The sequence below is a fragment of the Lampetra fluviatilis genome, chromosome 33 (genome assembly GCF_964198595.1).
Source record: "Lampetra fluviatilis chromosome 33, kcLamFluv1.1, whole genome shotgun sequence".
NCBI classification, from domain to species: Eukaryota; Metazoa; Chordata; class Hyperoartia; order Petromyzontiformes; family Petromyzontidae; genus Lampetra; species Lampetra fluviatilis.
The window spans coordinates 11,494,840-11,514,206 of record NC_136307.1 but is presented as its reverse complement, the minus strand read 5'-3'; the positions used below and the strand labels follow the sequence as shown (position 1 = coordinate 11,514,206).

The window sequence follows — 19,367 nt, the reverse complement described above, 5'->3', positions numbered from 1 at the left end:
GGAGCCTGGCGAGGGTTTACTGGTGCATGGAGCCTGGCGAGGGTATACTGGTGCATGGAGCCTGGCGAGGGTATACTGGTGCATGGAGCCTGGCGAGGGTATACTGGTGCATGGAGCCTGGCGAGGGTATACTGGTGCATGGAGCCTGGCGAGGGTATACTGGTGCATGAGGCAGGCGAGGGTATACTGGTGCATGGAGCCTGGCGAGGGTATACTGGTGCATGGAGCCTGGCGAGGGTTTACTGGTGCATGGAGCCTGGCGAGGGTTTACTGGTGCATGGAGCCTGCCGAGGGTATACTGGTGCATGGAGCCTGCCGAGGGTATACTGGTGCATGGAGCCTGCCGAGGGTTTACTGGTGCATGAGGCAGGCGAGGGTATACTGGTGCATCGAGCCTGCCGAGGGTTTACTGGTGCATGAGGCAGGCGAGGGTATACTGGTGCATGAGGCAGGCGGACCTGTGGACACCATTTGTGGAGTGGGTGGCACCCGAGACGCTGGCAGAGACTGTGAGGCGGGGTTAATTGGTGTGGATGGCATGGGACGTGGTGATGCATTCGCGACTGGCTTGAGAAGGCTAAACAAACCCAAGTCGTCCCAATTGCATCCCAATTGCAACGAATGTCACTGGGCCTTGCTTAGTCGATGTGCTCAATGGGACCTGTGGCCAGTGGATCCACGCCAGGTTCGCCAAATTTCGAAGGTATAGAGTGTCTCACCACTCAAATCGAATTTGTTCGTGAGCCACCAGTGCATCCGTGCGAGGTGGCCAGGCCAGCGTCATGAGCCTTGTGTATGTTAGAGAGTGGCGAAAGGACGTCCACCGTGTATCGGCTCAGGCCGGGATGTCTGCCAGCTGCGTTTCAATAGGTGGGATAAAGTTGTGGCCATGCACTCAGAATAAGGGTGAACAATCCGAAAAGAGTCATTGTGGAGGGGCTAGTCTGTATGCCGTCAAAACTGCCGGAATGTGAAGGTCTCAGTCTGCGTTCTTCGCATGCACCTTTTAAGTCCTTAGCATCTCACAAGCATCTTAGAGTAATTGCGAGGAACACAGTATGTTCTTCTGTGACACGGTGGTTGCGTTCCTGAAGAACACCGCGTTATGGGAAAATCGCGTTATAATATATAATATGAAGGTAAAACACAGTCCGCGATAACACGTGAGATGCATAAGCAGGCTGAACAAACACTGAGGCGCGTGGGTAGCTTCTAGAAGCATCCAGCAGCATCCCGTCTTGTGTGTAGCTACGCTGAGGCAGCCGCACAACCGCTTATTCCGACTTGCGTGACATAGTTCTGTTCACTCAATCGCGTTTCATCCAATTCCCATCCGCATGATAGAAACACGCGTGACAGGAGAACAGACCGCGTGCTTGCGCCGGTTCATTCACAGCCTTTGCGGAGGGCCCTCGTCTCTGACGTGCCCGTCGGACTGAGCAATCGGGTCCCGCAAGAGGCGAAGCCATCGGCCAGTCAATGCAGCATTCGACCCCCACGAGCAAGAATCTATTTCCACTTTGAGCCTTGGCAAAAGGCCCCAACAAGCTCGTAGCTACGAAACTGTTCACCTTTCCTGACACTGCGATGGATCGTCGTGGTGGTCGTGTGGCTGCCGTTTGCTTGTTTGTGGCAGATGCAATCCTGGCACACGGGTCGACCCCATCGATGTACATCCGCAGTCATAAAAAAAAATAACGACCCTGCAAGGCAGATGTCATCTTACGTCCTCCGAGGTGCATACGCAGGTGAGCATGTATGTCGATGGATAGCTTCTGGCAAAGTGGAGTCGGTTCCCACTAAGCAGCGACGCTGGGTGGACACATCCCAACGAATCAGTGGAGGTCATTCCACAAAACATATGGCTGGCTTTCCGATGACCCCGAATCGGCACTAGCGGATTGAGCTGCGTTGCGGCTGCAAGGAGTTTTGCTCTACATGCAGCCGCTACCAGTCTGCCGCCCGAATTAGCCTGAAGTCGTAATCACGTCACCTGGCAGTGCGTAAACGGGAACGACCGCTGCAGCCTCGTTTGGGGAGATTGTCTTTGCATTGTGTGCGCACCCGTGATGCATGTACAAGGCACAGGTGGGGATAGACGGTCCGTATGTATGTTGCACTTCTTTCACACCGTACATAGCCAACCGTGCTAATCGGAGGTGCAGAGCACCAGCATGAGCGTGTCGTGCACCTTTCCTGTGTACGACCATAAAAGCATCTTCTTTCAGGTGTTCAAACCATTTGGCCAGCTGGCCTGATGGTTGATCAATTCATAATGAGCATTGTAGTGCAGTGTGGTCAGTGCGCATTGTAAATGTATGGCCCTGCAGGTAGGGTCGTAACTGTTAAACGAAGTGAACAACAGCCAGCAGCTCGCAGCGGTAACACAGCACAGCGCTGTTCTGCTGGCAATAACCGGTGCCTGCTGCCACACGCGATGCCCATCTCCTGGTCCTGCTGCGTCTGTGAATGCACGGCTACAATCCCAACATCACCGACGTCCGTGTCCAGGCTGAATGGGAGGGCAAAGTCAAGATAACGTGAAAAGGGAGGTGCCATCATCAACGACGAGCATCGCTGTAGGTAAGGCTGTCTCTTCAGTTAGACCTCCAAAAGCACCCTCATATTTAACCTGTCAGGGCATGAAAATTTTTTAGCAATGGTAGCGAAGTTCGCCACGAACCGGTGATAATTAGACACGGACCGTTGAAACCTTTTACTTTGCCAGGCGAGGTAGTTAACATCGCGCCGCTGTGGCGAGATGTGAACTACTTCACCTGGCATACAGGAGGTCGTGGGTTCGACCCCGACCCTGAAGCCTGCACGTTTGCGATTTGAATGTTTCCCCCTGTTTTTTCCTCCAGGCAAGGCCCACTGAGCCATACAGCTCTTATTCAGAAGCGACCTGGCCACAAATGAGAGCTCAACGAAGTGACTTATCACGGGGAAATTGATAGCAGCCAAATACTCTAAACGCATGTTTGATTCTAAATGTGGAGAGAAAATCCGGAGGACCTGGAAAAAAAATCCACGCAACCACGGAGAGAACTTGCAAACTCCAAATATACAGGGTGGGGATCAAACCCACGGTCTCCTGTATACAAGGTGAGGTAGTTAACATCTCGCCACCGTGAAGCATGTGTCCCAATGAAGGCCCACGGACACCATTCCATAAGACAGAAAGCTGCCGGCACCGTCTGAAGAACCATCTGAAAGCAGTTAAACTTTGTCATCCCTTATGGAGTCCTCAATGCAGTTTGCAATGCGGTTTTATGGCGGGACTCGGTGTCAAGGGGCACTTGTGAAAACCCCAACAAAGTATTGGCGGCGCTTAAAGAATTAGCTCCCGCTAAAGCATCCAAGGAGTCGTCTACATGCGGGGGTGGTAAGGCGGCCTTGTCAATGCGGTGGAAATCCACGCAGGAAAGCAGCGAGCCGTCTGACGTCTTGACCAGAATGACTGCATCGTGTTTGACGGTGAAATAACTTTTGCCGCATTTCCTGCACCGGTTGCAACACATTTATCTCTATCAACTGGGATCGTCCTGTAAGAATTCTGATGAAGAGGTGCCGCACCTCCTTTGTTTTTACTAAAGACATTGGCACATTTCTCTAGTAACGTTCGAAGTTTCTTAGCCTGATCGGCTGACACATTTAAATGTTCCATTGAGACAGCGTTCACCCATGAGTCGTCAATTTCTCCTGAGGGACGTTCTCCTGATCCTATCGGCGCAAAGTCGCCCTGGCATTCCATGGTGGGCAGGAGTCTTACGTAGGCCCCCACCTGCATGCTCGTAGCTCTGTCTGACATGTTCAGAACTTGTGCAAACAAACTGCTGTTCAACAAAACTGTGTCCGCCCCTGCCAACGAGCGCCACTCTGTGACCAGAGATGTTGGTGAGACCGGGATAGGCATCCGCTTGAGTGGTAACAAGGGGGTTGCGGTCACGTAGTAGGACCGACATCTGGGCTGCGGGAGGAATGGTCACGGACTCGCTGACCAGAGTCCGCATAGAGGGGCATCGGCACCTTCTGCTCTTAAGTAGAGGTGTTTCCCCAAAGGGGTCTCCACACGTACTCTGTGGTATTTTTTATGGGCATACCACATCAGAGATCTGTACCCAACAATCCAGGAACGGGAAGCATGTTGGACACTAGAATGATCGACAATTCACCAATACACACCGGAGCTCTCACCTGTCCCAATATCCCCATGCTACCCCCACTTGCCGCTATAAAATGTACCACTATCGGGTACAACTGGCGAAATTCCTCGGGCAACAAGTGAAACTTACGAGTGGACATGATGGCGGCTGGAGCACCCGTGCCAATCAAAACGCGCACTTCTACGGCCGCCACCGACCCGAGCGAAACCGACATCCCCGATGTTGCAGCCCAACCACTCGTCTCGCCGGTTGACGTCACTGCCGAGTCAGGCCGTGGGACAGGCTCCGAGGTAGAACGGAGTGGCAAAGAGGTCGAAGGGAGTTTATTTTTTAATAACGCCCGAGAGGTAATAGCGACGCCAATGGATGGCACGGTGTGCGAGGTGAATTGGGGCGGTGATGACGTGGGTGAGAAGTCTGCCCGGGAGGTCCAGGACGCCGCCACTCGCCTGCATCGTGTCGGCGTCAAGGTGAGGAGCACGTCGGGGGTCGCAGCTTGTTTGCTCCGGCACTCTCTTGCAACGCGACACTCTCTTGCAACGCGGCACCTTCTTGCAACGCGGCACTCTCTTGCAACGCGGCACTCTCTTGCAACGCGCCACTCTCTTGCAATGCGGCCCTACTGGCCACGGCGGTGGCAGGTCGTGACGGTGTGAGGGCGAGTTGTTGCAGCAGGGTCTCGGTCAGTCCAATGGCGTGGTTGTTGCCCGCTAAAAAACTTGTGCGCTATTGGCAACACATGGATCGACGCTACGACATCTTGCAGCGATGTCGCCGTTTGGCGCCGCCCTTGTCCCCGTCACCGTTGTTGCTTCCGCCAGCCCGTCGGCACCCTCCATTACCTGCGCCAGCACCAGGGCCGGCCCCATCACTCACCTCCGCGTGTGCTTGAAAATTCCTAGGATCCCACGTGGAGGCACGTACAGCTTTTTCCGTTACCGTGAGCACGACGCTCGCCCGTCGGGCGAAGATGAAGCGCCGCTCCACCACCAATGAACCTCGCGCCACCTGGGCCAAGCGTGGAACGGCGCCTCCACCCAACACCAACAGTGTCCTGCAGTACGCCAAGGCTGACTCGGAGCCATTCCGTTGGACTGGCAGTCCTGGAGTCCTTGAACCATGCCAGACGGGGGTTGTGCATCTCCAGAGTTTTTAGTGCTTCCTCCAGTCCAGAACGGTGTACGCTGCTTCATGAGGTACTTCCAATCACCACCCGTAGCTGGGAACCTATCCGCAGGGCCAAAGCGACCCGGTGGCCTCAGCGTCGTCTCCCGCCGCCCCTGGCCCACTTGGGTGGTTGCCGCCGGTCGGTTGTGACATTCCCCCCCCACACCCCACCTCCCCCCCTCCCCCTGTGGTTGGCGGCCGGTGAGAGCACTGCAGTGGTGGGGTCGACTCGTCCGGGCGACAGGGTGGCCAACGTCGATTGCCCCACCTTGATGGCACTTTCTACCAGTGGCAGCTGCTGTAACTCACAGTGTGTTGCTGGTGGTGCGGGCTCTGTTACCGACCGCTGCTACTGCAGCAGCGTAGCGAGCAGCTCCGTAACTGTCAAGTTCCTCTCCTACTCGAGGCGGAACCTCGCACCTCGGTGTGTTCATCGCGGGCGTAGCGCTTGACACAGCTGCTTCGGCGGACTGGTGGCGGACTTCCCGACAACGGCGGCACTGGTCCGCGGAGGACAGATCGGCTCCCCGTCTCCTGTCGTGGCTCGTCCCAAGCCGCCCGACGTAACCGCGGCTCCGTCCTCCTCCCAGTCTCCCAACGGAACTGTTGACGCTTGGCAGATTGAAGGCGACATCCCACAGCTGCCACCAGATGTAGAATAGTCCAACGCGCTTTGCGGAGACTTCTCGGGCGAACATCAACGGCCCTCTGGTGACCCCCCTCTCTGCCCCTTTTACCCGCTTCCATCCCCACCGTGTTCTCGAACCTTCTCTGACCCATTAATTTACCCTCCCCCTCCTCACGGGTGCCCCTTTTCAAACTTTTCAGTTAATCCCATGACCTCTGGCCAACTAGGCCCATTGCACGATCAGCTGGACTTCAAGTGCTACACTCGAGGTCCCTGGCACCAGCAGGAGGCTCCTTACACTCATTCAAAGTCTGCGTGTATGCGCTAGCCAAGAATATAGGTTAAATTCATGAATAAATTGTAATGGAGTTAGAGATAATGAGAGGGTTGGGGTTCGGGGGTTCGAGTTAAGGAAAGATTAGTGTTAGAGTTGAGCTTGAGATTAGGGATAGTGGCTTCGAGTCAGCATTAGTTTTGGGTTAGTATTATGGGATTAAAAGATAAGGTTAATTCAGTTAATGTCAGAGCAATGTGGTCAGCGTTGTTGTAGTTAGGTCTAAAAGTTTTAGGTTGGGTTTGTAGTTCGAGTTAGAGGTTTAGGCTTGGGGCTAGTGTCTGCAGCGCTACTCATCAGTGCAGAGGTTTTCACATCTCCCAGCCATGTATGTATGTTGGACTTCTTTCGCACCGTACGTAGCCAACCGTGCTAATCGGAGGAGCCATGGCTCCGATGCATTCTCGCAGAGGGAGGGGGGGGGCGGAGGTCGCAGTGACTCGGACCCCACTGGGTCCTGGCATGGCCTCATCGTTGAGGTCCCCACACCACCCTACCCCGCGGGGGTCCTTGCTCCTCACACGGCGCTCTGGGACTCCTCACGAATCCTGGGGGGACCGTTCACCCCCTTGTTCGCCCCCTTCCTGGTACCACTGCCCGAGCTTCCGGATCCCCTGGACGCGCCAAAATAGTAGATGAGGGGGTCGAGGCAGCAGTTGAGGGAGTTGAGGATGAGGGAAACGTGGCGCCACCAGATGTTCTCGGTCCTGGCAAAGCCGATGACGTGGCTCACGTTGAAGGGCGCGAAGCAGAGCAAGAAGACCGCCATGGTGGCAGCAACGAGCCGCACGGAGCGCGACCGCTGCGCGGAGCCGCGTCGCTCGGCTGCCTGCTTCGAGAGGCTCCTGATGACACTCGCGTAGCAGAAGGCGGTGACGAGCAGCGGGAGGAAGAAGAAGATGATCGCCACGTAGAGGCGGTAGGAGGACACGAAGCGCAAGTCCCTGTCGCTGAACGACTCGTAGCAGGTCGCCCCCGCCGTGCCGTTGGTGTCGTTGCGGCCGCCGCCGCCGACATCCAAGAAGTCCACGACGTTGAGGACCCCCAGGTGACTGGAGGTGGCCACCCAGATGGCCGCGCAGGCCAAGCCCGCGTAGCCTTCCCTGCGCCACGCCTTGGCCTGGAACGGGTGGACGATGGCCACGTAGCGGTCGGCGGCGATGGCCGTGAGGAGCAGCGTGCTCGTGTAGGTGGTGGTGAAGAGCGCCGTGGTCACCACGTGGCACATGACGCGGCCCAGGCACCAGGTGTGGCCGCTCAGGTAGTAGGGCACGAGGAAGGCGAGGCTGAGCAGGAAGAGGAGGTCAGACGTCGCGAGGTTTATCATGAAGAGCGCCGTGGGGGAGCGGCGCCGGCGGCCGTGTGCGCACAGCAGCCCGAGCGACGCGAGGTTGAGCGGAACGGCGAGCGCCAGGATGGAGATGGAGAAGAAGGCGGGGACCGCGCTCAGATCCGCGCGGGACATGGCCCCCTGTGGGGTGGCACGGCGCGCACGCGGTCTCAGCTGCGCGCCGACAACGCCCGCACCACTTCAGGTCGCGCACCCGCATGCACCTGCAAGCGCTCGCCTTCATAGCACGTTCATCTGCGCCGCGTCTTCAACGCGCACTGACCTGCTTGCGTGCACCACATTCACCCGCACACCTTTACACATTCGCTGCGTATTCACTTGTACACCTTGGTCGTGCACTCACGTGTCCACCTTCACACCACATCAATGATTCACCTTCTCACCTGCACACCTTCATTGCGCACTCACCTGGACATTTTCATCTGCATACACTGACCATGCGTTTATGTACACTCCTGCACGACACTGTCACCTACACACCTTGATAAATCATTCACCAACCTTCACGTCACCTACAACACCTTTGCCTGCACACGCTCACCTGTACACCTTCAATCAATCACATGGACACAGTCACTCCACCTTCAGCCAAACACATTCACGGGCAGACATTTACCACACCTCACATCTCCATAACTCCATCAACAACCGCTCACCTACCTGCACACCTACCTGCACACCTCCCCTACACCTTCATTTCTACCCCTTTGCCCACACGTCACCTTCACGCCTTCGCAACTCACCTGCGCGAGTTTGCCAAGATGATGCTAAACTGAGCAAGAACCCACGAAGATGATGATGATGATGGTGATGACGGGAACACGATAATGATGATGACTCTTAAATTGTTTTTGTCGGAAAGGAAACGCATGGGAACCACAGGGTGCGGCACCTCCCGTGACACCGAGACCCCGCCTGCCTGCTCTAATTACTGCTGCTCCTAATACTACTACACACACTACACCCCTGCTGATACTACTGCTGATACTACTGCACATATAGTACCGCTGATACTACGACAGCACACATATACTCCTGCTGCTGCTACTACTCTGGGTCCTGCTGCACATATACTACTGCTGAAACTACTGCGGATATACTACACATATACGACTCCGCAATAGCTCCTGGTGATGATACTACTTCGGATAATACTCAGCATAAACTCCTGCTGCTAATTCTACTGCGACGTGGTCATACCCTCAAAGCTCCGCATATATGGATTAAATAATCCATTGCTATAGTTCCATCTTTGAGTAATCTTGCAGTGCAGTGTCTCACTGACACGCAGCACGAACCAGACTCCATCCACACACAGCACGAACCAGGCTCCATCACACACAGCACGAACCAGGCTCCATCACACACAGCACGAACCAGGCTCCATCACACACAGCACGAACCAGGCTCCATTCACACACAGCACGAACCAGGCTCCATCACACACAGCACGAACCAGGCTCCATTCACACACAGCACGAACCAGGCTCCATCACACACAGCACGAACCAGGCTCCATCACACACAACACGAGCCAGGCTCCTTCACACACAGCACGAACCAGGCTCCATCACACACAACACGAACCAGGCTCCTTCACACACAGCACGAACCAGGCTCCATCACACACAACACGAACCAGGCTCCACCACACACAGCACGAACCAGGCTCCATCACACACAACACGAACCAGGCTCCATCACACACAGCACGAACCAGGCTCCATCACACACAGCACGAACCAGGCTCCATCACACACAGCACGAACCAGGCTCCATTCACACGCAGCACGAACCAGGCTCCATCACACACAGCACGAACCAGGCTCCATTCACACACAGCACGAACCAGGCTCCATCACACACAGCACGAACCAGGCTCCATTCACACACAGCACGAACCAGGCTCCATCACACACAGCACGAACCAGGCTCCATCACACACAGCACGAACCAGGCTCCATTCACACACAGCACGAACCAGGCTCCATCACACACAGCACGAACCAGGCTCCATCACACACAACACGAGCCAGGCTCCTTCACACACAGCACGAACCAGGCTCCATCACACACAACACGAACCAGGCTCCTTCACACACAGCACGAACCAGGCTCCATCACACACAACACGAACCAGGCTCCACCACACACAGCACGAACCAGGCTCCATCACACACAACACGAACCAGGCTCCATCACACACAGCACGAACCAGGCTCCATCACACACAGCACGAACCAGGCTCCATCACACACAGCACGAACCAGGCTCCATTCACACGCAGCACGAACCAGGCTCCATCACACACAGCACGAACCAGGCTCCATCACACACAGCACGAACCAGGCTCCATCACACACAACACGAACCAGGCTCCTTCACACACAGCACGAACCAGGCTCCATCACACACAGAACGAACCAGGCTCCTTCACACACAACACGAACCAGGCTCCATCCACACACAGCACGAACCAGGCTCCTTCACACACAACACGAACCAGGCTCCATCCACACACAGCACGAACCAGGCTCCATCACACACAGCACGAACCAGGCTCCATCACACACAGCACGAACCAGGCTCCATCACACACAACACGAACCAGGCTCCATCACACACAGCACGAACCAGGCTCCATCACACACAACACGAACCAGGCTCCATCACACACAGCACGAACCAGGCTCCATCACACACAACACGAACCAGGCTCCATCACACACAACACGAACCAGGCTCCTTCACACACAGCACGAACCAGGCTCCATCACACACAGCACGAACCAGGTTCCATTCACACACAGCACGAACCAGGCTCCATTCACACACAGCACGAACCAGGCTCCATCACACACAGCACGAACCAGGCTCCTTCACACACAGCACGAACCAGGCTCCATCACACACAACACGAACCAGGCTCCATCACACACAGCACGAACCAGGTTCCATTCACACACAGCACGAACCAGGCTCCATCACACACAGCACGAACCAGGCTCCATTCACACACAGCACGAACCAGGCTCCATCACACACAGCACGAACCAGGCTCCTTCACACACAGCACGAACCAGGCTCCATCACACACAACACGAACCAGGCTCCTTCACACACAGCACGAACCAGGCTCCATCACACACAACACGAACCAGGCTCCTTCACACACAGCACGAACCAGGCTCCTTCACACACAGCACGAACCAGGAACCATCACACACAGCACGAACCAGGAACCATCACACACAACACGAACCAGGCTCCACCACACACAACACGATCCAGGCTCCTTCACACACAGCACGAACCAGGAACCATCACACACAACACGAACCAGGCTCCTTCACACACAGCACGAACCAGGCTCCTTCACACACAGCACGAACCAGGAACCATCACACACAGCACGAACCAGGAACCATCACACACAGCACGAACAGGGCTCCACCACACACAGCACGAACCAGGCTCCTTCACACACAGCACGAACCAGGAACCATCACACACAGCACGAACCAGGAACCATCACACACAACACGAACCAGGCTCCACCACACACAACACGATCCAGGCTCCTTCACACACAGCACGAACCAGGAACCATCACACACAACACGAACCAGGCTCCACCACACACAACACGATCCAGGCTCCTTCACACACAGCACGAACCAGGAACCATCACACACAGCACGATCCAGGCTCCATTCACACACAGCACGAACCAGGCTCCATTCACACACAGCACGAACCAGGCTCCATTCACACACAGCACGAACCAGGCTCCATCACACACAACACGAACCAGGCTCCATTCACACACAGCACGAACCAGGCTCCATTCACACACAGCACGAACCAGGCTCCATTCACACACAGCACGAACCAGGCTCCATCACACACGGCACGAACCAGGCTCCATTCACACACGGCACGAACCAGGCTCCATTCACACACAGCACGAACCAGGCTCCTTCACACACAGCACGAACCAGGCTCCATCACACACAGCACGAACCAGGCTCCATCACACACGGCACGAACCAGGCTCCTTCACACACAGCACGAACCAGGCTCCATCACACACAGCACGAACCATGCTCCATTCACACATAGCACGAACCAGGCTCCATCACACACAGCACGAACCAGGCTCCATTCACACGCGGTACGAACCAGGCTCCATCACACACAACACGAACCAGGCTCCTTCACCCACAGCACGAACCAGGCTCCATCACACACAACACGAACCAGGCTCCTTCACACACAGCACGAACCAGGCTCCATCACACACAACACGAACCAGGCTCCACCACACACAGCACGAACCAGGCTCCATCACACACAACACGAACCAGGCTCCTTCACACACAGCACGAACCAGGCTCCTTCACACACAGCACGAACCAGGCTCCTTCACACACAACACGAACCAGGCTCCATTCACACACAGCACGAACCAGGCTCCTTCACACACAACACGAACCAGGCTCCTTCACACACAGCACGAACCAGGCTCCTTCACACACAGCACGAACCAGGCTCCATCCACACACAGCACGAACCAGGCTCCATCACACACAACACGAACCAGGCTCCATTCACACACAGCACGAACCAGGCTCCATCCACACACAGCACGAACCAGGCTCCTTCACACACAACACGAACCAGGCTCCATCCACACACAGCACGAACCAGGCTCCATCACACACAGCACGAACCAGGCTCCATCACACACAGCACGAACCAGGCTCCATCACACACAACACGAACCAGGCTCCATCACACACAGCACGAACCAGGCTCCATCACACACAACACGAACCAGGCTCCACCACACACAGCACGAACCAGGCTCCTTCACACACAGCACGAACCAGGCTCCACCACACACAGCACGAACCAGGCTCCATCACACACAGCACGAACCAGGCTCCATCACACACAGCACGAACCAGGCTCCATCACACACAGCACGAACCAGGCTCCATCACACACAACACGAACCAGGCTCCATCACACACAGCACGAACCAGGCTCCATCACACACAACACGAACCAGGCTCCACCACACACAGCACGAACCAGGCTCCATCACACACAGCACGAACCAGGCTCCATCACACACAGCACGAACCAGGCTCCACCACACACAGCACGAACCAGGCTCCATCACACACGGCACGAACCAGGCTCCTTCACACACAGCACGAACCAGGCTCCATCACACACAACACGAACCAGGCTCCACCACACACAGCACGAACCAGGCTCCTTCACACACAACACGAACCAGGCTCCATCCACACACAGCACGAACCAGGCTCCATCACACTAAGCACGAACCAGGCTCCATCACACACAGCACGAACCAGGCTCCATCACACACAACACGAACCAGGCTCCATCACACACAGCACGAACCAGGCTCCTTCACACACAACACGAACCAGGCTCCATCACACACAGCACGAACCAGGCTCCATCACACACAGCACGAACCAGGCTCCTTCACACACAACACGAACCAGGCTCCATCACACACAGCACGAACCAGGCTCCTTCACACACAACACGAACCAGGCTCCATCACACACAGCACGAACCAGGCTCCATCACACTAAGCACGAACCAGGCTCCATCACACACAGCACGAACCAGGCTCCATCACACACAACACGAACCAGGCTCCATCACACACAGCACGAACCAGGCTCCATCACACACAACACGAACCAGGCTCCATCACACACAGCACGAACCAGGCTCCTTCACACACAACACGAACCAGGCTCCATTCACACACAGCACGAACCAGGCTCCATCACACACAACACGAACCAGGCTCCATCACACACAGCACGAACCAGGCTCCATCACACACAGCACGAACCAGGCTCCATCACACACAGCACGAACCAGGCTCCTTCACACACAACACGAACCAGGCTCCATCACACACAGCACGAACCAGGCTCCACCACACACAGCACGAACCAGGCTACTTCACACACAGCACGAACCAGGCTCCATCACACACAGCACGAACCAGGCTCCATTCACACACAGCACGAACCAGGCTCCATTCACACACCGCACGAACCAGGCTCCATTCACACACAGCACGAACCAGGCTCCATCACACACAACACGAACCAGGCTCCTTCACACACAACACGAACCAGGCTCCATCACACACAGCACGAACCAGGCTCCATCACACACAGCACGAACCAGGCTCCATCACACACAACACGAACCAGGCTCCTTCACACACAACACGAACCAGGCTCCATCACACACAGCACGAACCAGGCTCCACCACACACAGCACGAACCAGGCTCCTTCACACACAGCACGAACCAGGCTCCATCACACACAGCACGAACCAGGCTCCACCACACACAGCACGAACCAGGCACCATGCACACAGTACGAACCAGGCTCCATCACACACAGCACGAACCAGGCTCCATCACACACAACACGAACCAGGCTCCACTCACACACAACACGAACCAGGCTCCATCACACACAGCACGAACCAGGCTCCACTCACACACAACACGAACCAGGCTCCATCACACACAGCACGAACCAGGCTCCACTCACACACAACACGAACCCGGCTCCATCACACACAGCACGAACCAGGCTCCATCACACACAGCACGAACCAGGCTCCATCACACACAACACGAACTAGGCTCCTTCACACACAACACGAACCAGGCTCCTTCACACACAGCACGAACCAGGCTCCTTCACACACAACACGAACCAGGCTCCATCACACACAGCACGAACCAGGCTCCTTCACACACAACACGAACCAGGCTCCTTCACACACAGTACGAACCAGGCTCCATCACACACAACACGAACCAGGCTCCATCACACACAGCACGAACCAGGCTCCATCACACACAACACGAACCAGGCTCCATCACACACAGCACGAACCAGGCTCCTTCACACACAACACGAACCAGGCTCCATCAAACACAGCACGAACCAGGTTCCATTCACACACAGCACGAACCAGGCTCCATTCACACACAGCACGAACCAGGCTCCATTCACACACAGCACGAACCAGGCTCCATCACACACAACACGAACCAGGCTCCTTCACACACAACACGAACCAGGCTCCATCACACACAACACGAACCAGGCTCCTTCACACACAGCACGAACCAGGCTCCACCACACACAGCACGAACCAGGCTCCACCACACACAGCACGAACCAGGCTCCTTCACACACAGCACGAACCAGGCTCCATCACACACAGCACGAACCAGGCTCCATCCACACTCAGCACGAACCAGGCTCCATCACACACAGCACGAACCAGGCTCCATCCACACTCAGCACGAACCAGGCTCCTTCACACACAACACGAACCAGGCTACATCCACACACAGCACGAACCAGGCTCCATCACACACAGCACGAACCAGGCTCCATCACACACAGCACGAACCAGGCTCCACCACACACAGCACGAACCAGGCTCCTTCACACACAGCACGAACCAGGCTCCATCACACACAGCACGAACCAGGCTCCACCACACACAGCACGAATCAGGCACCATGCACACAGTACGAACCAGGCTCCATCACACACAGCACGAACCAGGCTCCATCACACACAACACGAACCAGGCTCCACTCACACACAACACGAACCAGGCTCCATCACACACAACACGAACCAGGCTCCATCACACACAACACGAACAAGGCTCCACCACACCCAGCACGAACCAGGCTCCATTCACACACAGCACGAACCAGGCTCCATTCACACACAGCACGAACCAGGCTCCATCACACACAGCACGAACCAGGCTCCATCACACACAGCACGAACCAGGCTCCATCACACACAACACGAACCAGGCTACATCCACACACAGCACGAACCAGGCTCCATTCACACACAGCACGAACCAGGCTCCATCACACACAACACGAACCAGGCTCCATCACACACAGCACGAACCAGGCTCCATCACACACAGCACGAACCAGGCTCCATCACACACAACACGAACCAGGCTCCTTCACACACAACACGAACCAGGCTCCATCACACACAACACGAACCAGGCTCCATCACACACAGCACGAACCAGGCTCCATCACACACAACACGAACCAGGCTCCATCACACACAGCACGAACCAGGCTCCATCACACACAGCACGAACCAGGCTCCATCACACACAACACGAACCAGGCTCCTTCACACACAACACGAACCAGGCTCCATCACACACAACACGAACCCGGCTCCATCACACACAGCACGAACCAGGCTCCATCACACACAACACGAACCAGGCTCCATCACACACAGCACGAACCAGGCTCCATCACACACAACACGAACCAGGCTCCATCACACACAGCACGAACCAGGCTCCATCACACACAGCACGAACCAGGCTCCATCACACACAACACGAACCAGGCTCCTTCACACACAACACGAACCAGGCTCCATCACACACAGCACGAACCAGGCTCCACCACACACAGCACGAACCAGGCTCCTTCACACACAGCACGAACCAGGCTCCATCACACACAGCACGAACCAGGCTCCACCACACACAGCACGAATCAGGCACCATGCACACAGTACGAACCAGGCTCCATCACACACAGCACGAACCAGGCTCCATCACACACAACACGAACCAGGCTCCACTCACACACAACACGAACCAGGCTCCATCACACACAGCACGAACCAGGTTCCATCACACACAACACGAACCAGGCTCCATCACACACAGCACGAACCAGGCTCCATCACACACAGCACGAACCAGGCTCCTTCACACACAACACGAACCAGGCTCCATTCACACACAGCACGAACCAGGCTCCATCACACACAACACGAACCAGGCTCCATCACACACAGCACGAACCAGGCTCCATCACACACAGCACGAACCAGGCTCCATCACACACAACACGAACCAGGCTCCTTCACACACAACACGAACCAGGCTCCATCACACACAACACGAACCAGGCTCCACTCACACACAACACGAACCAGGCTCCATCACACACAGCACGAACCAGGCTCCACTCACACACAACACGAACCAGGCTCCACTCACACACAACACGAACCAGGCTCCATCACACACAGCACGAACCAGGCTCCATCACACACAGCACGAACCAGGCTCCATCACACACAACACGAACCAGGCTCCATCACACACAGCACGAACCAGGCTCCACTCACACACAACACGAACCAGGCTCCACTCACACACAACACGAACCAGGCTCCATCACACACAGCACGAACCAGGCTCCACTCACACACAGCACGAACCAGGTTCCATCACACACAACACGAACCAGGCTCCATCACACACAACACGAACCAGGTTCCATCACACACAGCACGAACCAGGTTCCATCACACACAACACGAACCAGGCTCCTTCACACACAGCACGAACCAGGCTCCATCACACACAGTACGAACCAGGCTCCATCACACACAGTACGAACCAGGCTCCATCACACACAGCACGAACCAGGTTCCATCACACACAACACGAACCAGGCTCCTTCACACACAGCACGAACCAGGCTCCATCACACACAGTACGAACCAGGCTCCATCACACACAGTACGAACCAGGCTCCATCACACACAGTACGAACCAGGTTCCATCACACACAACACGAACCAGGCTCCTTCACACACAGCACGAACCAGGCTCCGTCACACACAGTACGAACCAGGCTCCATCACACACAGCACGAACCAGGCTCCATCACACACAGCACGAACCAGGCTCCGTCACACACAGTACGAACCAGGTTCCATCACACACAACACGAACCAGGCTCCATCACACACAGCACGAACCAGGCTCCGTCACACACAGTACGAACCAGGCTCCATCACACACAGCACGAACCAGGTTCCTTCACACACAGCACGAACCAGGCTCCACTCACACACAGCACGAACCAGGCTCCTTCACACACAGCACGAACCAGGCTCCATCACACACAGCACGAACCAGGCTCCTTCACACACAGCACGAACCAGGCTCCATCACACACAGCACGAACCAGGCTCCTTCACACACAGCACGAACCAGGCTCCTTCACACACAGCACGAACCAGGAACCATCACACACAACACGAACCAGGCTCCTTCACACACAGCACGAACCAGGCTCCATTCACACACAGCACGAACCAGGCTCCATCACACACAACACGAACCAGGCTCCATCACACACAACACGAACCAGGCACCATTCACACACAGCACGAACCAGGCTCCATCACACACAGCACGAACCAGGCACCATCACACACAACACGAACCAGGCACCATCACACACAGCACGAACCAGGCTCCATCACACACAGCACGAACCAGGCCCATCACACACAGCACGAACCAGGCTCCATCACACACAGCACGAACCAGGCTCCATCACACACAACACGAACCAGGCTCCATTCACACACAGCACGAACCAGGCTCCATCACACACAACACGAACCAGGCTCCATAACACACAACACGAACCAGGCTCCATCACACACAACACGAACCAGGCTCCATAACACACAGCACGAACCAGGCTCCATCACACACAGCACGAACCAGGCACCATCACACACAGCACGAACCAGGCACCATCACACACAACACGAACCAGGCTCCATCACACACAGCACGAACCAGGCACCATCACACACAGCACGAACCAGGCACCATCACACACAGCACGAACCAGGCTCCATTCACACACAACACGAACCAGGCTCCATCACACACAACACGAACCAGGCTCCATCACACACAGCACGAACCAGGCTCCATCACACACAGCACGAACCAGGCTCCATCACACACAGCACGAACCAGGCTCCATCACACACAACACGAACCAGGCTCCTTTCACACACAGCACGAACCAGGCTCCATCACACACAGCACGAACCAGGCTCCATCACACACAACACGAACCAGGCTCCATCACACACAACACGAACTAGGCTCCATCACACACAGCACGAACCAGGCTCCATCACACACAGCACGAACCAGGCTCCTTTCACACACAACACGAACCAGGCTCCATCACACACAGCACGAACCAGGCTCCTTTCACACACAGCACGAACCAGGCTCCATTCACACACAGTACGAACCAGGCTCAGCGCTGCTTAGCTTCCAAGATCAGATGCATAGAGTGTGATTCGGTAGTAGTACTGATGTTACTTCAGCCAACGCTACTGCTGCCATAACTCCACCACTCCCACAACTCCACCACTCCCACAACTCCACCACTCCCACAACTCCACCACTTCTACAAATACTACTGGCCCAACCACAAGTGCCAAAACTATACCACTGCCACAACTATTACAGATATATCGCTGTGACCGCCGCTGCCTCTGCTGTTGTTGATTCTGCAATGTCTCTGCTGTGCGTGGGGGTACCGAGGGGAGGGGGTAGGGGGGTTGAGGGGCGGGGTCATTCAATGCGTGCGACCTCCAGAGTGGAGGCGAAGCCTCTGGGAGGAGGTGGGGGCTAGGGGGGAGAGGGGGCCGCAGTGGTGGGAGGTGGTTCAGAGTTTGCGGGGTCATAGTAGTGGGGGCGAGGGGGATGACCCCCCAATCGTGTTCATTCA

General features: G+C 56.0%; 1 protein-coding gene across 2 annotated transcripts; it reads right to left on the bottom strand.

Moving 5' to 3' along the window:
* Positions 1-5,532: 5,532 nt before the first annotated feature.
* LOC144944147 (free fatty acid receptor 3-like) lies at positions 5,533-19,110 on the bottom strand. 2 transcript variants are annotated; one of them, XM_078872230.1, is made up of 2 exons: positions 19,104-19,110; positions 5,533-7,766 (listed from the first exon to the last, which is right to left on the bottom strand). In XM_078872230.1, the coding sequence occupies exon 2, from the start codon at positions 7,758-7,760 to the stop codon at positions 6,813-6,815; it is 948 nt and encodes a 315-aa protein (XP_078728356.1). In that variant the 5' UTR covers positions 7,761-7,766; positions 19,104-19,110; the 3' UTR covers positions 5,533-6,812. The 2 variants fall into 2 exon arrangements, with proteins under 2 accessions (XP_078728356.1, XP_078728355.1); XM_078872229.1 differs by lacking the exon at positions 19,104-19,110 and adding an exon at positions 18,886-19,026.
* Positions 19,111-19,367: the final 257 nt, after the last annotated feature.